The sequence below is a fragment of the Trachinotus anak genome, unplaced genomic scaffold (genome assembly GCF_046630095.1).
Source record: "Trachinotus anak isolate AG129_WGS33_773 ecotype Australia unplaced genomic scaffold, CSIRO_AGI_Tana_v1 ptg000026l, whole genome shotgun sequence".
Taxonomy (NCBI): domain Eukaryota; kingdom Metazoa; phylum Chordata; class Actinopteri; order Carangiformes; family Carangidae; genus Trachinotus; species Trachinotus anak.
Genome location: NW_027273877.1, coordinates 10,685,537 through 10,706,390, shown reverse-complemented (window position 1 = coordinate 10,706,390; position 20,854 = coordinate 10,685,537). Strand labels below are relative to the sequence as shown.

At 41.0% G+C, this 20,854-nt stretch overlaps 1 protein-coding gene across 3 annotated transcripts in view; it reads left to right on the top strand.

Annotated features, from left to right (window-relative positions):
• The first annotated feature begins 561 nt into the window (after window positions 1-561).
• Window positions 562-20,854, top strand: part of nid2a (nidogen 2a (osteonidogen)) — a 47,213-nt gene continuing 26,920 nt past the window's right edge. For 2 of the 3 annotated variants that reach the window (XM_071463786.1, XM_071463785.1), the window contains exons 1-14: window positions 562-814; window positions 1,853-2,038; window positions 2,325-2,441; window positions 12,750-12,851; window positions 13,006-13,145; window positions 13,595-13,727; window positions 13,836-14,174; window positions 14,724-14,838; window positions 16,499-16,538; window positions 16,978-17,087; window positions 17,162-17,295; window positions 17,453-17,564; window positions 18,042-18,242; window positions 18,328-18,558. In XM_071463786.1, the coding sequence (XP_071319887.1) occupies window positions 608-814; window positions 1,853-2,038; window positions 2,325-2,441; window positions 12,750-12,851; window positions 13,006-13,145; window positions 13,595-13,727; window positions 13,836-14,174; window positions 14,724-14,838; window positions 16,499-16,538; window positions 16,978-17,087; window positions 17,162-17,295; window positions 17,453-17,564; window positions 18,042-18,242; window positions 18,328-18,558 (2,167 nt within the window). In that variant the 5' untranslated portion in view covers window positions 562-607. The remainder of the gene's footprint in view (window positions 815-1,852; window positions 2,039-2,324; window positions 2,442-12,749; window positions 12,852-13,005; window positions 13,146-13,594; window positions 13,728-13,835; window positions 14,175-14,723; window positions 14,839-16,498; window positions 16,539-16,977; window positions 17,088-17,161; window positions 17,296-17,452; window positions 17,565-18,041; window positions 18,243-18,327; window positions 18,559-20,854) is intronic. The other variant, XM_071463784.1, reaches the window with a different exon arrangement.

The following is a 20,854-nucleotide window of genomic DNA, read 5'->3' as shown; positions in this document are numbered from 1 at the left end:
ATAAAATAAAATAAATAAATAACTTTAAATAATAATGTACATTGTATTGCTGATTGATAGAAGCGTATTCACAACACATACACGAAATAATAGGTGGTAATACTAAGAATACCTTTGCTGTAGATGTTCATTTTAGACCCAAAACTACACCCTTTAGGAATATTACGTGATTATAATACAGGCTCTAGGTGTTACCACTTATACATTTCCATTGAAATTCTTATAGCCAACGTGTGTGTGTGTGTGTGCGTGTGTGTGTCGGTGGGCGTTTGTGTGTCAGTGCATAAGAAAAAAAAAGTTACACAATGTGTCTTTTTCATTGTTATGAAACAGATAGAGTTACATCCGGATTAAAAATGCTCTATTTGTCTTTTCTATAATACGAGCCAGATGTTACTGCTAGCACCGGCCTGCTGTCACTCAAAACTTCTCTGACCAATCAGAGCGCATCGAAACTCCTCCCTCCCTCTCTGCGTGGTATCAGCTCGCCTCGGTGCAGAGAGGAGTGAGTTCTCCTTCTTTTGCTCCTCTCTCTGAGTTCATCTGTGCCTCTCTCCTTCTGCTGCCTCTCAGTCCAAACCCCCCCCCCTCCCCCCTCAGCTCTACAATGGAGAGAGGGGCAATGTTGGCTGTCTGTCTGCTGTGCTGGAGCTGCAGTGTGTGTGTGGTTACAGCCATCCAGAGGGCTGATATGTTTCCTTATGGCACTTTAAGCGGAGATTTAATTTTGGCAGAGGGCGACGATGAAACCTCCAAAGTGCTGCCCCTGCCCAAACCCTTATACTTCTACAACTCCCTCTTCACCCAGCTCTATGTAAGTAAAACTTCATATTCATTTGCATGCTTGCAATTGTTTGTAATTGTGTTACATTATTGTTGCACTGAATTTCCTGACAGTGGAAAGGCGGAATTATTGTTTTGAAGTAAACATTTTGCAGGTGATATTTGCAGCTGTTGAATAAGCTCCAGAGTGGAGCGGTGACCAATCAGAGGCCTTTCCGTTCATAAGAATCTGATGTTCGTTTACCTATTGATTCGCGATATTATAAATCAGACTGCAACAGATTTCACTCCCCTCTCCGGTGTATGCGTATGAACATTTCGAGAAAAGACATCTTCCGACTTTCAAAATAATTTTCTACAAACCTCGACAGTCAACAGGCTGGTAATTAAGAATGAGCTGTAAAAGTACTGGTTTAGCTGAATAATATGACCTGTCAGGGATTATTATTACAAATGCATTAACATGTAGGCAGCATTTTAATGTCGCAGCTGCAGGAGGTGGGGCTTTTTTTAAGTAGTATAATATTGGAACACTCAATTAAAGTACAAGTACACTTTTAAAGTGTACTTTAGTAGTAAGATAGTAAGCTACTTGAGTGAATGTGCTACCACTGTGTAAATCTATTTACAATGTTCGGACAGTGACTTTTTATGCACAGCCATCAGAGGCTGTCATTCTCTATCATCCAGTGTAATATATCAAGAGGAAACCCAGTAACAATTGTATGTGGTTTGAATGTTTCTGAAGCAGAGATCAGGCTCTGGGAAGGAGCCCCAGAGGTTGAGGAGGTTCCAGTGGTTACTAATGAGAATCTAGTGATTCATTATGTAGTTCCTGGGGGCCACGAGTGGGTTTATGAGGGGGTGAGGGGATATTAGTTCATTAGAAGGTTCCAAGGGTTCATGATGGTTTTCCAGGTATTTCTTAGTGGACTTCAGGTATTTATGATGGGTTTTGAAGTATTCAGAGCTCCTCTGTGGTCTGCAACAACTGTCACTGGGAGCCATTTTTAAGCAGCAGATTCCTTCAAATAGCTCATTATTCATTTCTAACTTTCTGTCTTTCTAGGTGGCCACCAATGGTATCATATCACCCCAGGACCTGCCAATGGAAAAGCAATACGTTGACGATGGCTTCCCCACAGATTTCCCTGTGGTGGCCCCGTTCCTTGCTGACATTGACACTAGTGGTGGGCGAGGACAGATTTACTACCGGGTGACAGAAACGCCCAGCATTCTCAACAGAGTGGCCCAGGTCTGTCTATCCACTGACATAAAAGAAATCAGTTACAAGTGTATGATTGTGAATTGATTACACATTTTCGTTTTGAAGCCAGGTAGTAAAAACCTAAATTACACATTATATTGAAAACATTTAGTGCAGCACTTAACTAGATATGTGGATTCTTCCTTTTTTTCAGTTCTTCATCCATTAGTTCAATCCATTGAATACTCCAGCTTTTCCTTCCTTCCTTTCTCCTTCTTTCCCTCTGTCATTCATTCATTCATTCATTCATTCATTCATTCATCTGCTCACCCAGGAAGTACATCGAGGGTTCCCAGATGCAAAATTCACACCCACACATGCTGTGGTGGCAACATGGGAGAACGTGGCGGCCTTTGACGAAGAAACTCGAACCCCTGGGCCTTCAAACAAGGTAAGATAAATGGAGGGATGCACTGGCTCTGGGCCTCTTTGTCTATCTGTGTATTCATTTTTAAATTGATGAGTTCATTTTATCATTATGTGAACACCTGTAGATATTCCTTACTAATGTGTTCTGGTTCCTGTGAGACACAATCCCAAATTCCTGGAGGTTGTGCATCACTTGTAATCAGCCTGGGGTGGGGGCCTATTTGTAATCCCCCTTCCCCTGTTAATCTGCCTCTTAACTTTTTGAAGAGGTCAGAGGTCATCTTTAAGGGTCATTTAAGTGTCCCCCTCCCTTCCCAACTCGTTATCCCCTCCTCCAGTTCACGCACAGGTAGACACAAACATGCCCTGACCATCCATGTTGTCATGCTCTGTTGGACATTACTCCCCTCCCTGTTTGTCAGCCATTTACCAGCAAATAACTTGGTTTACTGTTAGAATTATTGATGACCATTCAGATTCTCTCAAATATTTTCACAAATCAAGAGAAACCAAGTGCAAGCACAAAGCTAGATTTCTCAACATCGTCTTTCTCCTGTCACTCCCACAGCAGACAGATCTGTGCCTCACCTCACTGTGTGTAGTTGTGGAGTAGGGCGGGCATTTTCAAACTCTGATACTGTGAGCCCCCCGCAGACAAAAGTGAAACAAGTGCCCCCCACAATAACTTCTAACTCCTGTTATTATTCTTTGTCCTTCTTCCATTTAGGGGATAATCATGCTCTTAATTTGGTAACTGCTGTTCCCATAATTTGTGGGCTTTGGGAAATGTAAACAGGAAGTATAATGTTGCTATGCAGTCAGTCAGCCATGCACTACAACTATAGACCTGTTTTTTAGCCAAGTTAACAATTAGCAATGTGCCCGTGCATGTGCAGACAACTGGGACTGGATTTCTCTGAACCTGAAGAACCCTTAAAAATGTGATGAGTCTCAGGAACTCGTCCAATTTCTGGAAGAGTTCTGTTGTTTTCTGTGATTTCTAAGCCGATTAGTGGGTGGTTATTCAGATGGACAGAGATAGTGGCATCTTTAGAGAGTGTAAGTCACACTGTAATTAAACGTATATACAGCGGGTCCAAAAGTCTGAGACTTATTATTTTTGTCTTTTTGAGTTGAGTTATGACTGAGAGCCATTTTTGATACAAATTACGGGCATTAGGGTTTTACAGTACCTTAGTACCACAGCTCATGGAAGCCACTCGTCCGATCAGCAGCTACAATAACTTACTTCCTGTTTTTAGAACAATGGCATGCTCTTAATCCTTTCAACTGGCGCAGTATCTTGGAAACCTTTTGAGTAGAGCGACACTTTTTTTTTTACAGGTCTGCAATTTCCTTGGAATTTTACTGGAAAGACATGTATAATTTGTCCCTAATTATAGAGGAAACAGGAATTTTACTCAAAAAGTGAAGCTCCATTTAAACCCAAGTAAATATCCATTCATCATTTATTTATTGTGAGAAACTTCTTTCCATATTTGTTGATTTGTGACAAATCTCTCATGATCAGCTGACCTGCTGTGCCCTTACCTCAACACTCTTTGAGTTATGCTTAAAAAGGGTTATATAGTTGAAATATAATGATTTAAGTTTCTATTAGCTGGATCCTACATTTTCCATAATGCTACTTAGTATCATCATTCATCAGACCCTTCCTGCTGCTGCACATATCCACTTTGTAACAGAGGTTTTCCCTGGTTAACCCTGGTTTTCTCAAGAGCCACAGAAGGCATTATACAACTGTTTTCACAGGCCGAGTTGTTCACTGGAATGCCTCTTTAATTGTCAGTGTACCCAATAAACACAGATTTTTTATAATTATTACCAAATTTCATCGTTCTTACTAGAACCTTTCCCAGGAAATGATTAAGAAATTACAGACCTGTAAAATAAAGGGTTACATAGAGGAGCACTAGGGGCTTTGTTTAAGTAGTAAATAAAGGCAGACTTACTGAACTTATCGATCAAACAAACAGTGCTTTGTTGTTCCTGGGGTGTAGCATGTGGGATGGAAGGAGTGGTAGATTTCAGGAAAAACCCCAGGGGATCTCCCCCCCCCCCCCCCCCCCCCCCCCCCCCCCCCCCCACCCCCACCCCCCCCACCCCAACCCCCATCTGTGTTTGTCCTCATCTTTACTCCCATGGTCTGGTTTCTCTTATGCCTTCTTTTTTCTTCCTGATTGATCAAAAGCTAAACATTCAAACAGTCCGGTGGGTATACGCAGCAGTAAGCCTCTTTTTGACTGTGTTGCTGCCAAATGGACAATTCAGTGATTGCGTCTTCGCTGAGCCTCAAATATTGGAATTAAGTCTCTATCAACTGTTGATGAAATGCTGATTAGAGGTTGGTGTCCACCTCTTTAAGTGCAAAATGTTTTTATGTGTGCGTAGAGGTGACTTGGTTTGTTATTTAAAGGGTCTGTCTGGCTTGTCAGATTGGAGCAGTCTGGGTCTCGGTTGGGATTTGCTTCAGCAGGTCTCCCCTCAGACTGATAGCATCTTCCTTTGAAGTGATTAGCCAGAGGTGCTGGGCGGGGTGTGTTGGGAGTAGAGTGGTATGTTTGTGTGAACTGATAAATCTGAGGTGTGTGTTTGTCAGGATGTGTATTAGGGGTGACGGGATGGGGTAGCATCTTGGGGGGAGGGGGCGGACTGTGTGATGTTTGGGGGTCGGATATGGAGATGAGAGGACCAGCAAAGGAAGAAATAACAGGAAAATAGAGGAGAAAAAATTAGAGCAAAAGAGGGAAGGTTGGCGTCACTAAGAAGTGGGGTTGTGTTTTCCATGAAATTAGTCTTGAAGATGCTATTATCGTAATTGGAAAGTAATTGCTTCACATGAAACCTAAAACACACATTCTCTTGTGCCTGCTACCATGTAGCTCAATTTGCTAATGACCAGAGTCATTTACACAGAGAATATGGCCTTCTTTATGTTGATGTTGAAAGAAGTGTTGACCAGGCTTTACTTGGAGCCACATACTTCAAATTCTGTCATGTTGGTGGATACCGTTACAAACTCAGTCTTCCACTGGCATAAATACCATTATTTTAAAGAGTAACATAACACTTTCATACACAATAAAAGCACCAAATTCATAAAAGTGCACCTAATCACCGTCTTGCTAAGAGTTACATGAAAAGATTGATACCAGCCTCATGTCTGTACACTAAAGCGAAAGCAGCACACAGTTTGCTTAGCTTAGCATAAAGACTGGAAGCCAATAGGAAACAGCTAGTCTGGGTCCGTCCAAAGTTAAAACAAATCTACCACCAACACCTTTAAATTAAAACATTATATCTGATTTGTTTAATCCAAATCTAAACCATAATGTAGAATATATATATATATATATATATATATATATATAATCTTCTCTTCCCCTCTTCCTCTCTCCTCTTCTCTTGTTCTCTTCTCTTCCATAGCACAATAGGAACTTTTGTTTCTGTTCCTATTATTTGTTGTTTCTGGTGGCCCCCTTGCAGTGACACAGGGTGCATCCCTTGAAATATGTTCATCCTGGTCCAGAGCAGACCCTTACTGAACTTCAGCTTTCATAATATGTTACACTAAAATGACTCAGCGTACACAGGAAGTTAACTTGGGCACAGAATTGAGACTTGGGAGCTTTAATAATTACTAGTTGTGGGAAAGATGTTCATGTTCACAGAATTTCAGGATCTAAGAAAAGCAGCTATGGTTTTACTCAGCATGTGCTCTTCAGCTGATCCAAAAGATTTTGAAAAGCCTCCAAAATCTAAGAAGCTGTACAATTTCCTCAAGCGTTAGGGGAGCAGGGAATCCTTTGGAGTTCAGCTGAAGTTATAACAGGAAAAAGGAGAAGGGATTTTCATTAGACAACAGCAAAATACTGACTGGACTGTTCCTGGCCACGAGCCTGAACTGTATTGTGTGTGTGTATGTGTGTTTGTGTGTGTGTGCCAGTTCCCACGCTGTAGGCAGTTCCGTTTGTAGCACTCTGGTGAGGCTGGCAACTGGATTGCAGCTGCTCCATGTCTCTCTCTCCCTGTTTGCAGCTGTGCTGCGGCTGACAGGCTGAAAAACCAGCAACCAGCAAACAAGTGTGGTACATTCATCCTGACCTCCCTCTGCCTTCTGTCTCTCTCCCTGGGAATGTTCTGGTCTAACCAGAGTGGGATCCAACTCTAGATAATTATAACATGATTCAGAGCATTTGTTACAGCGCATTGAGTCATTAATTCAAAATCCAGATGAGATGGAAATTCGACTAAACTATCTTCAGCTCAACTTATTTATGGCAAAGTAGGTTAAACTGCACCAAGACAGAGTAAACCAGACCAGTAATAAATAAACAAAAGCTTAACAAAACCAAACTAAGCTGAAATATGTTAAGACAAAACTAAATGAGATGCAGCATTGATTCCCCATAACAAGCTGATGTTACAAGATACATGCTTAGTGTGATCTGCCTGATTTCAACAAAAGGTGGTGAGACATGCTATTATCCATTAAAAGCTTCAATTTGAGTTTGCTTTAAAATATGAAGTGTTTAACCTTCAACACATACATCTGTCATGACTGCAGATTCTGCCATAAATTCAGAATGAGCGTAGTGATCAGCATCAGGCCTACTCTTGAAGCAAGACAAAATTACTGCTCATAGCTCCACCTCCTGAGCATTTGTGTTGCCATGGTGCCAGAGCAGCTGTGTCCGTTGCGGTTTCAATGTCGACTGGAAGCGTTTCCGAATCATAGCATCAGCAGACACATTTCTAAGGCAGTTAGGTTTGTGTCACCAACATTTTTCATATTCCACAGGCATATTTTAACAAGTTCGCAGCTCTTTCAGATTCAGTAACAATCTGTTGTGACTGGTTTTCACTCAGTCACCTGATGCTCTCCTGTATTTCCTGAATAGTGTGTATTAGATTACATCCACATTAATCTGATAAGATGCATAATCACATATTTCTCTCTTTGTTGTTGTTTTTTTTTTTTAACACCAAACACGGTGGGCTTTTTTTGAAACATGGCTGATGCATAGTGGGGGTTGGGGGTTGTGTGGCAGTAAAGTTAAGTAAGTCAAGTGAATTTTATGTATAACTTTTTAAATTTTATTAAAGCTTAAAGTTATGCATGATTGAGGGTACGGCTGCTTTGAGTGACAGGTGGATGAGCCACAAACCATCATTCACTGAAGTCTTGGCTCCACACACGCCCTACCTCTTTGCCCATTTTTGGATTAGCCGGGAGTTGCGCAGAGTCAGGCCTATGGGTGACATCACGGAGGCTACGTCCATCTTAATATACATCCCATGCAGCATACAAGACAAAAATGCTCACTGCTCCATCACAGAGGAGGGAAAACGTATTGAGTTGTTTAAATTCAGGGAAAATTGCATACACTTTCAGGCTGTCTCCTCTGGAAGACATTCGTAGTGTAGGAGAGGAGAGGAGTTCAAACCCTGCAAACCCTCCTAACACCTGGCCAGTTGCTGTGTGTGGGTGTGATTGATTATGATCACACATTTTAAATGTCAGTGCAGCACAGTTGTCATTTTCCCTGTATTTATGTTTATCAGATGATGCCTTTATCATAAATTTATGATTTGATCCACATCACAGCTGCTTGGAGGAGTGACTGCCTGATATTCAAGTAGTATTGATGAAATCACAATGTTGAACTGTTTCTGTTGTCTTTACACAGAAACAGAAAAATATATATGATGAATATCGTACATGTTGCTTCATAACAGACAGCAGAAGGGGATAGAACAGGCTGAGACTCTCATCTCATGTCAACAACACATTCATCAATTTCCACTCCCATTCCATTAAAGTTGTCCCTTTAAACAGTTTCATGAAGTATGGTAGACATGTGATTTAAAAAAGTGTGTTTAGGTGCTGTTTGATGATCCGAATGATCTTATAGTGTTTTCATTCAAGCTGCTGGGTATTTCCAGACTCTCACACCCTCACTGTGCTGCAGACAAAGCCAGCAAACTGACGATGCTACCACCTAAACCTTAAACAGTCGGGACATTTGCTGGTCCTGGAGACGATTAACGTCTGTGCATGTGTCTGGTCAGAGTGAGGAGTGTGAGGACGCAGTTTAAAAAAGGTGTGACAAATGCCTGCAGGGAGGTCAAGGGTTGTGTGTGTGTGAGTTTTTGTGAGGCGGAGAGGGGGTGGAGGGACTGTCACAGCACACACACTCACATACATACTGAGCTACACACTGTCTGAAAGTCTTTGATGTATGTTGGCCACAATTTGTTGTCTTCCAGCTGTGAGTCTTTAAAGCACACCAGGACGACTTTACACACAGAGACAGACTGAAACACATCAAATGACCACACAGATAGAGGAGGGTGGAGAGGGGAACACTAATTAAAGGAATAGTGCAACATTTTGGGAGCCATGCCTTCTTGCCAAGAGTTAGATGTGAAGATAAGTACCACACTCACATCTGCACAGTACTGTAAATATGAAGTTTAGCTTAGCACAAAACAGCTTGCCTGACTTTGTCTAAAGTTAACAGAATCAGCTTACCAGCATCTCTCACGTTAAATAATTATCTTATTATGTTTCATTTGTTTAATCCAAACAAAAATGTAAAAATTGTTTTATGGGGAGTTTCATGCAATCATCAGAGTTGGTTTTATGTTTTCAGTTTTTGTTTGTAGATTAAACAAACGAGATATAATAGGTTATTAATAGGTGACCTTTAGGTGTTGTAGGCAGATTTTGTACATTAGAAAAGAGCCAGGCTAGCTGTTTACCCTTATTTCCAGTCTTTATGCTAAGCTATAGCCTCATACGGCTGCGAGAGCAGTATCGATCTTCTCATCCAACTCTCTGCAAGAAAACAAATAGTGTTTCCCAAAATGTCAAACCATTCCTTTAATGCAGATAACCTTAAAAAAAGGAAAGGGGTCAGGTGTATGCAATTTGCTGCTTTATCCCGTACACACTATGATGGAACATTGTCATATAGAAAGAATAAAAATCTGAAGATTAGCTCTCTTTTTTCCCATTGCATCTCTCTCTCACTCTCTCTTTCTCTCTCTCTCTTCCTCTTAATTTGCACCTGAGAACAGCTAAATGGAAACATGCTTCAAAAAACACTAAATATTGTGATTAATATTTAATGCTGGAGATGGAAAATGCAGCTTTTGATAAAACAAAAGTGTGCAAAAGGTTGGGAGCATACTTTTTGAGTAAATGGTGACATTACTAGATCTGCTTCCCTTTCATCATCATCTTTTTTTTTCATGCAGCACCACATTATCTTCACCTGCAGCTATGCTAGACATGCTTAGCTCTTTAAGGATGGATGTAGGCACTGTTCTCCTTTGAGCTCACGATGGCAATGCTAATATTGTCGGCTATAATGTTTACCATGTTCACCATCTGACAGTTTAGTGTGTTAGCATGCTAACATTTGTTAATTCGTTTTGCAGGTATTTGGTCATGAGCCAAAGTATTACACAAGTGATGATGGTGCTACATGAAAAGTTACAGGATCAGCAAATGTATTACAGTTCACCCTGAGAGGACATGAATTATTTGTTGGGCCATTTCACTCAGAACCAAAGAGTTCGACCTCATGGTGATGTCAGAGGGAAAAGTCAGCTGATCATCTGCTGTACAAAATTACATGGCAATGCATTTAATAGTGGTGGCCACCAAAAATACAAAGACTATACGTTATCCAAGAACAGAGAAAAAATAATTCAGGAAGGGAGTTTAAATGGCATGATGAAGATGGGGAGATTTAAGATTTTGATGGAAACACACACTAACTGACATTTTAAAAAACTTTTTATAACTTTTTGGATGGAAACTGTGTCCTTATATTTCTCCCATTTTAAACCAGAACTATGGCCTGTGTCCTAACTCAACACCCACACCCTTTCATCTCTTTATCTGGCCATACCTCTCTCCCTCTATCCCCTCCTCCTCTTCCTTCTCATCTTCTCTCTCCCCTCTCCTCCTCCTTCAGACATCTAGAGGGAGTATTAGCGACAAAGAAAAAGCAGATCCCTTCTTGTAGCTCCAGCTTCTTCTCCTCCTTCAGAGAGAAAGATAAAAAAGAAAGACCCCCTCCTCAGTAATTACAAAGAGCCCGGGGGCTACAAAGTCCTCTTTGCCCACAAACAACAAGATCGTTTAAAGATGTTGATGTAAACAATTAGGAACACACACACATACATTCACATGAGGTGAATATAGATGGAGGGACATATGTGTTTGTGTGTGTGCTTGTGTAAGTATGTGTGAGCACCCCATATCTCATGTTGTAACGATGTCTGGTTTGCATGATATAACATCATCATGAAAGATATGCAGACACACAGGAAGACAGCTGTGGAGATCAACATCTGGGCTGGGGGTTGAGAGACTGAGGTGTGTGTACATGTCTTTGTTTATGTGTGTGTGTGTGTGTGTGTGTGTGTGTGTGTGCATACAGATAATCTGATTCTGTCCCAAAGGAAAACAACATGAGATCACTCACAGTCTTCCCTTCATTCACTAAATTTGTGTTTTTTTTATCTGTGGTTTTGCAGAGTGGGCTGAATGCTCCCACACACGTAGGAAATAAGTTCCTCAAGTCACAATCCACTGTTCAGAAAAGATGTCCAGGTGGAAAAAGTCCTTTGATTCATCAGCTCATACTGATTGAGTTCATTAAATTCATCCCAATTTGTGTTGAATAGATGTTTGGAAACCCAGGTCATTGTGTCAATAAATGGTGGTGGTCGGAGGAGGAGGTTGGTGTGAAGGGTGAGAACTCTAAACACGAATCCCAGCAGAGCTAGAGGGTAGGAGACATGGGGGGGAGGAGGGGGGAGGTGTGAGGAGAGGTGTGAAGTTTAAATATGAGGAGTGAGTGTTAGAATAATTTGAGGCTGTATTGAGCTGACTTGGTACACACAGGAGGTGACCTCATCCCTCTGACACTATAGCAGAGCTAGAAAATTAGTATCAGACACTATTTTGATAACAGCAATCTACTAAACATTCTGCCATCAGGGGCAGAAAATAGAAACAAAATACTGAAATTTATATCTCAGTAAGTATAACACTTTAGTTGGAGTTGTAAAAAACCTAAAAGTTAAAGAATTCAACGTTCTTGAATGAACTGCACTGATTTATAGATTGTATCAAAACTATGTAACTTTCACTGAACAGTTGCTACTGTGGCCAAATTGCTCCTGGTGGCTAGGTCGGAAACTTGCGTGGCATTGGCGTGTGAATGTGCGTTTGAATGGTTGCTCAGGCTATAACATTTAAAATGCAATTACAAGTAGCTAAGTGGGAAAGACCATTCACGTCAGCTTCTGACTTGTAATTCTGAGTTAGACATACCAAGACTCTCTGACACCAACAATACCTCCTACTTGGTGCAACTAACTAAAGACATGTCAACAAACTGTTGTCAGAAAGGCCATAAATGCACCACCACTGGCAGTGTCATCAAAATAAAATCTAGTATTAACACTACATCAGTGAAGCTAAATTTACAGGTTATAGCTATACACACTGTTTCTACTTGGTTTCACTTGTTAACAAACTGCTATAAATATGTAACACAACAAAAGAAGCCAATTTAGGATATTTATTTGGTGTGATTAGTGGGTTATCACTAGGACTAACCACAGTGGAATAATGTGTGAACAATTGTGAGTCGGAATACGGGTATTCCTAGTCTGCCAATATTGTGTGAATGCAGCGTAAAAGAACTTTGTCTGCTGAGGTAGATAAGCGCTATATAAGTACTTTTGACCTTTGACCACCAAATTCTAATCAGTTCATCACTGAATCCTAGTTAATGTGCCAGATGTAATGAAATACCCATTATGAACTTTGACCACGAAAATTCAATTGTTTATATTCGAGTCAAAGTGAATGGTTGTGCAAAATCTGAAGAAATTCCCCTTAAGGCGTTACTGAGATATCACACTGAAGAGGCCAAAAATGTGTCTTGTGACATCATAATGTCCTGCAAAAACACTTCTGGCCATTAGTCAACACTATAACTCAGGAAGGGGAGATTGTGACCATATTTCCTGCAATCTGACTGATTGGTGCAGCTATGAAACAAATTTAGCAATGTAAAAATGTAAGGACATGTAATAACCACTCCCATCTCATCATGCTCTTGAATATACCTTTGTGTGAAGAGATTTTAGTTTATCAGTAAAATGCTTGTTTGTGTTCTGCAAAGCACCGCTTCAGAAACAACATTGCAAGAGGCAACCTTTAGATCTTGTCCTGTTTTTATTTGGTTTCAGGCTAACCCTGCCTGTACTCTCTCTTCAGGTGAATACATTCCAGGCTGTAATTGGTTATGATGAGACCGACTCGTACGTTCTCTTCCTCTACCCTGAAGGTGGCCTGAACTTCTTCGGGACACGACCCAAGGTAAAGTAGCTGATTGAAATGTCTTAATTCAGTTTGATTGTGTTGGATATTTTGCCGCTGCGGGACACGCACAAATTAAGGTTTATGTTAAAGTCGCGGCTAATTATCTGAGGAAAATGTCATTCTTATTTTTGCATTTTTTTTCTGCTTTTAGGAGTCCTATAATGTTGAGATAGAGCTTCCTGCTAGAGTTGGTTTCAGCAGAGGAGAAATTACGTATTTAATCTTTTCCCGAACTGAAGGACCTCACTACAGTGTCACAAGCGATGAGCAGAGCGTTAAAAACCTTTACCAGTAAGTATAAAACCTTCAATGAATCTTAATGCCTTACAACCACATCTGCAATTAACTGTAATTAGCTAGTTTTAGCCGAATACAGCATTCTGGTAAAATAAATATGTTTAAACTGAGAACTAGCTAACGAGAGAATCAACTAGTTAACAAGATAGCAGGGTTTGCTAGCTGACAGCCTGACACAACCCAATCACAAAATTAGACCCGCTAACTAAGGCTAGCTCCGAAAGACTGTTCTCATTCACTGTTGTCTTAGGCCTAATTGCCTCCTTGCTAGTCTGTTACACCTGAAGGTAATTGAGCTTTTCCCAGGAAACACACAGACCCTGACATGTGATTGCAGGAAAAGCCTAAGGTCTAATTGATACCACTGATACAGATGTAAACCTGTGTGGCTGGAAATGTTCATAGACTAGACTGTGTGCTCACACCGGTCTCTTGCTCTCCAGGGTTGGTAATACAGGAATACCAGGTATATGGCTTTTCCACACCGGGAATCGTTACTCTTTCTACAACATTGTTCCTGCGTCTGTTGGTGGGCTCCTTGCTACTTCACCATCTGGAGGACATGGCCTCCACCTGGTAAGTTTGATTTTCTTTTTTAATCATTTACTTTACAGTCAAGAGTTGTTATTGTGATGCAATGTGCAGAAAACTCCACTGATTCCAAGTCATGCTTTGTGCATCTAGGACACCACCACCCCTGAGTACGCTGAGTTTGAGGACTATCAAGACAATACCTTCGATCCTGATAACCAAGAGGAAGAGGATGATTACCCTCTGACAGGCGGGGACCCTGAATTCCAGACAGCCCCTGCTGGTGGTGACAACTCAGAGTCAAGTCCTGATGCTCCCTCCTCTCCTTCAGAAGATCCCGCTCGTCAGGTGTCGTATGGCAGCAAAGATGTACCGTTGACCTCTGAACCCAGGTATGGTTCAGAGCCAGCAGAGAGACAGTATGCTCCCCCTAATCCTCCAGAGGCAGCAGCAGAGGGAGGTGTTCAGGTGAATGAGGAACAGCATCCAAAGGTAACACTAAAACATTTCCCTTAAAATTAAATTAATTAACATGTTAGGCAAGCAATCCTTTTGGCCCAAGAAAACTGAAATACATATCACTGTAGACATGCAGTTAATATAGGCCAGATTTAGGCTTTTACTGTCATGTTTTATGCTTTAATTGTATTTATTTTGTTAAAAATAGCTAAAGTTATGTGAGTCCAGTAGTGTGTGGCAATGTGTTAAAATTCTCTGGAAATATCACTTGCAATGGTTTCGAAAGAAGAAGAATTAAAACTGGCAGTACTGTCAGAGGTTTGTAATAACTTGAAATTGTAGGCAATTTTGTAAATTCTGTGGTTACAGTGGAATGCTGTTGATGGAGATGGTATAGTGATATCAACAAATGCTGGCAAAACTGAAGCAAACCCTACACACTGTACACAATGTGTAAAGGATGTGCAGATCAAAGCCCTCCGGTTTATAACGTCTGGAGAGTGTGAGCTTGGTGACAACAGGAGACAAATATTTGTTACACAATGTTACACAATGTTATTCCCCCTGTATCTCCCTCTGTAGGTTCCTCTGGAGGTGGTGGATGTGTACCCCCCTCACAGAAATGAACCGCCACATCTCTCCCCTGGAGGTCACGTGGTCAGTGTGGATGACGATGATGTTGATTTTGACACGGGAGGTAAGAGACAAACCACATATATCCAAATATATACACTCTCACACACACACACACACACACACACACACATGCACACACACACACACACACACACACGTAGATGTACATGTAGACGTAAATGTCATATGAAAGGACATTTACTGGGAGAAGCAGCAGGGTAACACTACCTTGCCCTCCGCTGCAGAGCTGCTCAGCAGCTGGCAGTACAATACTGCCGTTGTGCTGGGCAGCTCCCAGGTGTGTGTGTGGGTGTGTGTGTGTTCAGCACTCCCCCTGCTGCAGCAACTCCCACAGGCTTTTGCTGTCAATAAGAATGTGTTCTCAGTCAACTTGCCTGGTTACATAAGAGTCAAAAACTCTGTGCATGTGTGAAAAAATGCTCATATTTAACCATTTAGCTCAGGTTGGGGTGATGAAACACCATTTAGCTCAGAAGGGGCAAAGACAGATCTTCAAGAAATCAATGAAAGTATTTTCAGAATTAAAACAATAACCCTGACCCTCCTTTAGTGTTAAAAAGTCTGATGTCTTGTTTTGAATAAGTTGATCAATGTGATCAAATGCCAACACGCAGGCCATTTTTCAATGCTGTCAGGGTTCACTGTTTATGAAACGTAGGCTGAACATAAAAACATTGTCATACTGGTATGTTGGTTTCCCTCCGCAGAATTGGCATGTGTTTGTGTGTGTGTGTGTGTGTGTGTGTGTGTGCGCGCGTGCATGCATGTGTAAATGCACTGTGGTTTCTCTCCTCTGTGTGTGCAGTTGCTGAGAAAATATCTCGACATCCTGTGTTCATTTGTAAGCTTGTGTGTTTGTCTGTGTGTGTGTGTGTGTGTGTGTGTGTGTGTGTGTGTGTGTGTGTGTGTGTGTGTGTGTGTGTGTGTGTGTGTGTGATGCCCCTGTAGGATGATAGAATGCTGCAATCCAAAATCTGCTATTTGCGAAAAAGACAAATAGAGAGAAAAGGAGAGACAGTGGAGAGACTCAAGTGCTCACTTGGTAGTTGTGCAATTTCCATGTGGTGTTTGGAATCCACTAAAAGGTTCTAACTCAGGATTGGTTTTAGTGACAGTTCTTATACTGTTTTAATCTTGTATTTGCATCAACTGCTTCATTTTAGAGACATTTAAAGTCTCAATTCTGAGAAAAGTGTGTTGCCAGAAATGTAATTCTTACTTTCCTGCCCACCACTTTTCTTGCTGACTATTTTGTTCTGGAACAAGTGACCATCCCTAAGTGTTTTGACCAGCACATGTAAAAGCTCCAAGAAACTACAAAGATACACGTTACTTTAGCAATTTTTTGATTTCTGAAATACATGTTAAAGCTGGAGGCTGGACTGCAACAGCTGGTTTCTCTCCAACACTGTAATATATATATATATTGAGTTTATGTGTGTGTATCGACTCATCTCACTTTATGACTTTTTTACCTTTTCTGTCCATTTACACTTATATGGAAACAGTGTTCTGTCTCCATTTTGCTTGGTTGTATGATGTTAACACTTGAAACAAAAGAAATATATCTTAAGTATAAGTGTTAAAGCAAAGCTAGCCACTTCATTGGCAGTGAATACTTCTTATTTCCAAACAAACTGAATATTAATTATAAGTGATGATAATAATAAAAATGTCTGCTTCTCTCTCCCCTCTCTCAGTGATTCAGTACACTACAGAGAATAAGGAAATATGTGCCAGGTATGTGAAAACTAGATCTGATGCTGCTGGTATAAGAAGTCTATATCCTAACTATTTATAATGGTTGTTAGGAGTTTTATTTTATTTTATTTTATTTGATTAAAACTACTTGGGTGGGGATGTGAGTGGAACTTTATGTTTCACTCACATCCCCAAGCAAAGGCTTTCAATTAATCAAGATTAATATTTTCTTAGAGAAATATTGAGAGGGAAAACAGTTTTAATAAACCACCAAAATCCACATTAATAAAATTAGCAAGCTTCCAAAAAACATAATAACATGATGCACTCCTGCCCAGTAATTTGCAAACTGTACCTTACCTGAAACTTACTGAAACCTGACAGCAGTTGTAATAGTTAATAAAAGAAATAATTCATTTGTAAAAGTCATCTGCAGCCATAAATGTGAACATTTTTTTCTTTTTCTTTCTTGTTCCAGATTCCAGCAGCAGTGCTCCCAGAATGCATTTTGCTCTGACTACGCCACAGGCTTCTGCTGTCACTGCAAGCCTGGCTTCTATGGCAATGGACGCCACTGTCTACCTGAGGGTAAGATCTCTACCAATAAACTTTTCTTCAGTTGTTAAAGTGGGGTTTTGTGTAATCCCTGTCCTGCTCCTCAGGTGCTCCTCAGCGTGTTAGCGGTAAGGTAAGTGGTACTGTGACCGTGGGATCGACTCCAGTCCAACTGAACAACATTGATCTTCACGCCTACATCGTGGTGGGAGATGGGAGAGCGTACACTGCTATCAGTGAGGTAGGAGCTGGAAAAAATCAACATACGTTATTTATGCTTTTCAGTCAAGTTTTCTTTAAAATCAAGAGACAGTCACATTGTTACATGAACGTCTTTTGCATCACCCACATTTCATTTTCTCTGATTGGACCATGTAAACTTTGTGCTGATTGGTCAGGTACCTGAGCCAGTGGGCTGGGCTCTGATGCCAGTCGCACCAATAGGAGAGCTGTTTGGATGGCTCTTTGCTCTGGAGCTGCCGAACAGCCAAGCAGGATTCAAAATCACGGGTAAACTCTGTGTGTGTGTGTGTGTGTGTGTGCATGTGTGTGTGTGTGTGTGTTTGGTATGTTGCCTTGTACATCTTGACTCTTGAGAACATCTGTAGAGAGATGAGGGAACTCCTCTACAGCAAGGACATCTTGTGTATGTGTTTGTGGGTGTTTTGTGTGTGTGTGTGTGTGTGTGTGTGTGTGTGTGTGTATGTTTTCAGACTCCTAGCCAGCTGTATTGTCTCCAGGGATGTGATATGATATCAGGCTTCCACCTCCCCTTTCTAATAGGAAACAGCTGTGTGTGTGTGTGTGTGTGTGTGTGTGTGTGTGTGTGTGTGAACATACGTGTGTCTGTGTGCGTGCGTGTGTGTTCTGTCCAGATGTAACCATTGCAGACATTCCACTTTTTATGATATGCAACTGCTGATCAACAAATAGACAAACAGAAGAAGTACTGATTGATTGATTGATTAGTTGGCTTGGTGTTATCAGGTGCTGAGTTCACTCGTCGTGCAGAGGTGATCTTTTACCCTGGCAACCAGCGTCTGTCAATCATTCAGACAGGCCGTGGCCTTGACGATCACAACCACCTCACCGTGGATACTGTAGTTAGTGGCAACGTACCCTTCATTCCTCCTGGAGCCGAAGTAACCATGGATCCCTTCAAGGAGACCTACCAGTACTACCCATCTGGTAACCACAACAACCACAAGAGACAAGTTTTTTGTGTAACATTTGATGGCCCCTTTTCTTTAAAACATTTTCTCTCTTTCCACAGTTGCCACCTCCACCTCTGTGAGGGAGTTTTCAGTTGTTTCAGCAGAACGGGGCTCAGAGTCCTTCTCCTTCCAGCTGAAACAGAACATCACCTACCGCGACTGTCGACATGACAACCGTGCTGTCACCCCAGAGACCCTGCAGATAACCATGGAGAGAGTGTTTGTGATGTACGTCAAGGAGGAGCGGATCCTGAGATACGCCATCACCAACAAGATTAGCCCAGTTGGAGGTGAGTCAAACCAGAGTTACCCTGCAGGTAACAGACCTCGACTACAAACCAGATGGAGGTCATGGAAATTGTATTTACTGTGGAGCTGAGGTTTTAGTCTAAATGTTGTTTCAGAGTAAAACTGTGATGTCAAGGTAGCCTTCATTAAAACCATGCAGAGAGACAGGGACAGAATAATACCTCAAACCTAAAAACAACATTAACATGGAGAAAATCTGTCCACAGTATAGTGCACATGAGTAAGACTATTGTGTTTCAAAACAACAATTTCTGTCACATTTTAATACTAATACTAGTGCTGAAATTCTTCAAATTCCTTCAAAAACTTGAAATAAATTTACAATACTAATAAAACACATAAAAGTACTCTTGTGTCATCGGTATGAGAAGTGCAGAGACAGTACAGAGTAATATCCATCAGGTGAAAGACACTAACCAGCTGTTGTCTTCAACATCGGCTCATTACATTGAGAAGTGAGTATCGATTCACTGCCTAAATTCATTCCAGACCATCACTGTCAGTCTTTTAAGTGGGCAAGCAAACTGGAGGCGATGAAAACGTGAGCTTTTCTCTTCCAGATCGCCAACCAGCAACCAGACCTCCCAGTAATTGTTGCAATGCTGCCACAGAAACCCCAGCCAAACCAAAGTACAGAGTTGGACAGTTTGGCTTTGAACACATAAGCTTAGGGCATAATTATACACTGAAACCATAGAAAACAATGTTAACATGTCTGCATTAGCCTCATTACACCACTTTAAGGATCATTATACCACAATTTACGTCACAGCTGACTTTTGATATTCGCCTTGTTTGGTTGGTTGATGCAGATGATTGACATTTAAAACCTGAATATGGACAGGTGTTGACACAGTGTTGAAGAGTGAACTGGTCCAGCAGTTCAATCTGAATGGAGGCCAACAACATTCAATGAGATTTCAGCATGAGGAAAAGAAAATACACGTGGGAATGTGGAGAGAAAAATGCCTCGACTCATTGTTTGGTTTGGTATCTGAATATACTTCATGCTGCCAAAACACAAAACCAAAGCCACAAAATGTTGCATTTTATCCACATTGGTTTGGTTCTATGGCAACTGAACTCAGATAGACAGAGTTCCTTCACCAAATCTAACTAGTCATCATGGTTGTACTGCTGAATTCAGCTGATCTGAACAATTTGAATATATTTTTAAAAAATACTGACATCAGTGGATTTTTGCTTCTTTTTATAGTTGGTGCAGTTTTGTTTTGTTTATTCAAAAATCCGTAGCTGAAGTAAATGTGACTATTAGTGAATTTAGTGGGAAAATTTGGCTGTATTTTGCAATATACCACGACTAATATATCACATACTATAATACCCTTTTTACACCAAAATTAGCAGTTATAAGCTGGTTTATTAAATAAACCCGCTAATAAACCCCTTATTGACCCCTTATTTCGGGGCTGCACTCACTGTTTCATCCCTGAGCATGGTGTAGCTGCAGTGTTTCTGGTTTAACAGCACTGTGCTGCACAGGTGACAGGTCTATCTGCAGGGTCTGTGTTCTAAAAGCAGCAAAAGGGGCAAAAATTAATCGGTTCATCGGGTATTGTGTCTACATCAAGAGGAGCATCGTCAGGAGCTGATAAATACATGTCTACTGCAAAGTCAATTGACACAGGTGTGAATGCTGATTGTACCCTTTTCCATTGACGATAAAAGCCAGATCTTAGCAGGTCTTACCATGTTTTTTGGACAGTGTAAAAAGGCTGACGGTGTTCTTTTCGATTTACATAATCATGGTTATTCAGTCTTTACTGCACCCAGGTGAGCCACAGATTCAGACATTTCTTAGGTCATAATCAATGGCTGTTTGGGCAAAGAGGGACGCACACAGATTTCCTTACAAGGTTCCTCTCTCTTTCATGTCTCTTCTTGACCATTGCTTCTTTTGCATCAACTTGCACTCATCTTTACTCCAGATATTAGCGGAAAAACAAAAACTATGCAAATATGGAAATGTGTATGGAAATATACCACGCACATGTCATGTTCTTTTTCTGTTAACACGCAGCGGTCATGCTTTCTTTATCCACTCTATCTGATGAAAGCCAGACAGAGACAGAAAGACAAGAGACCTCAAAAGATGGAGAGGAAAAGAAAGGGTTTGAGACAGAAAGAGTGAGAGACTGGATTGTTTTTTCTTCCCCAGGTTTTGAATCCAGATCAAGTTTCTGTCATTTAAACGTCAACACGTTGATTAAAAAGGTTATGATGACACATCTCACACATGCACACACACTGGTACAC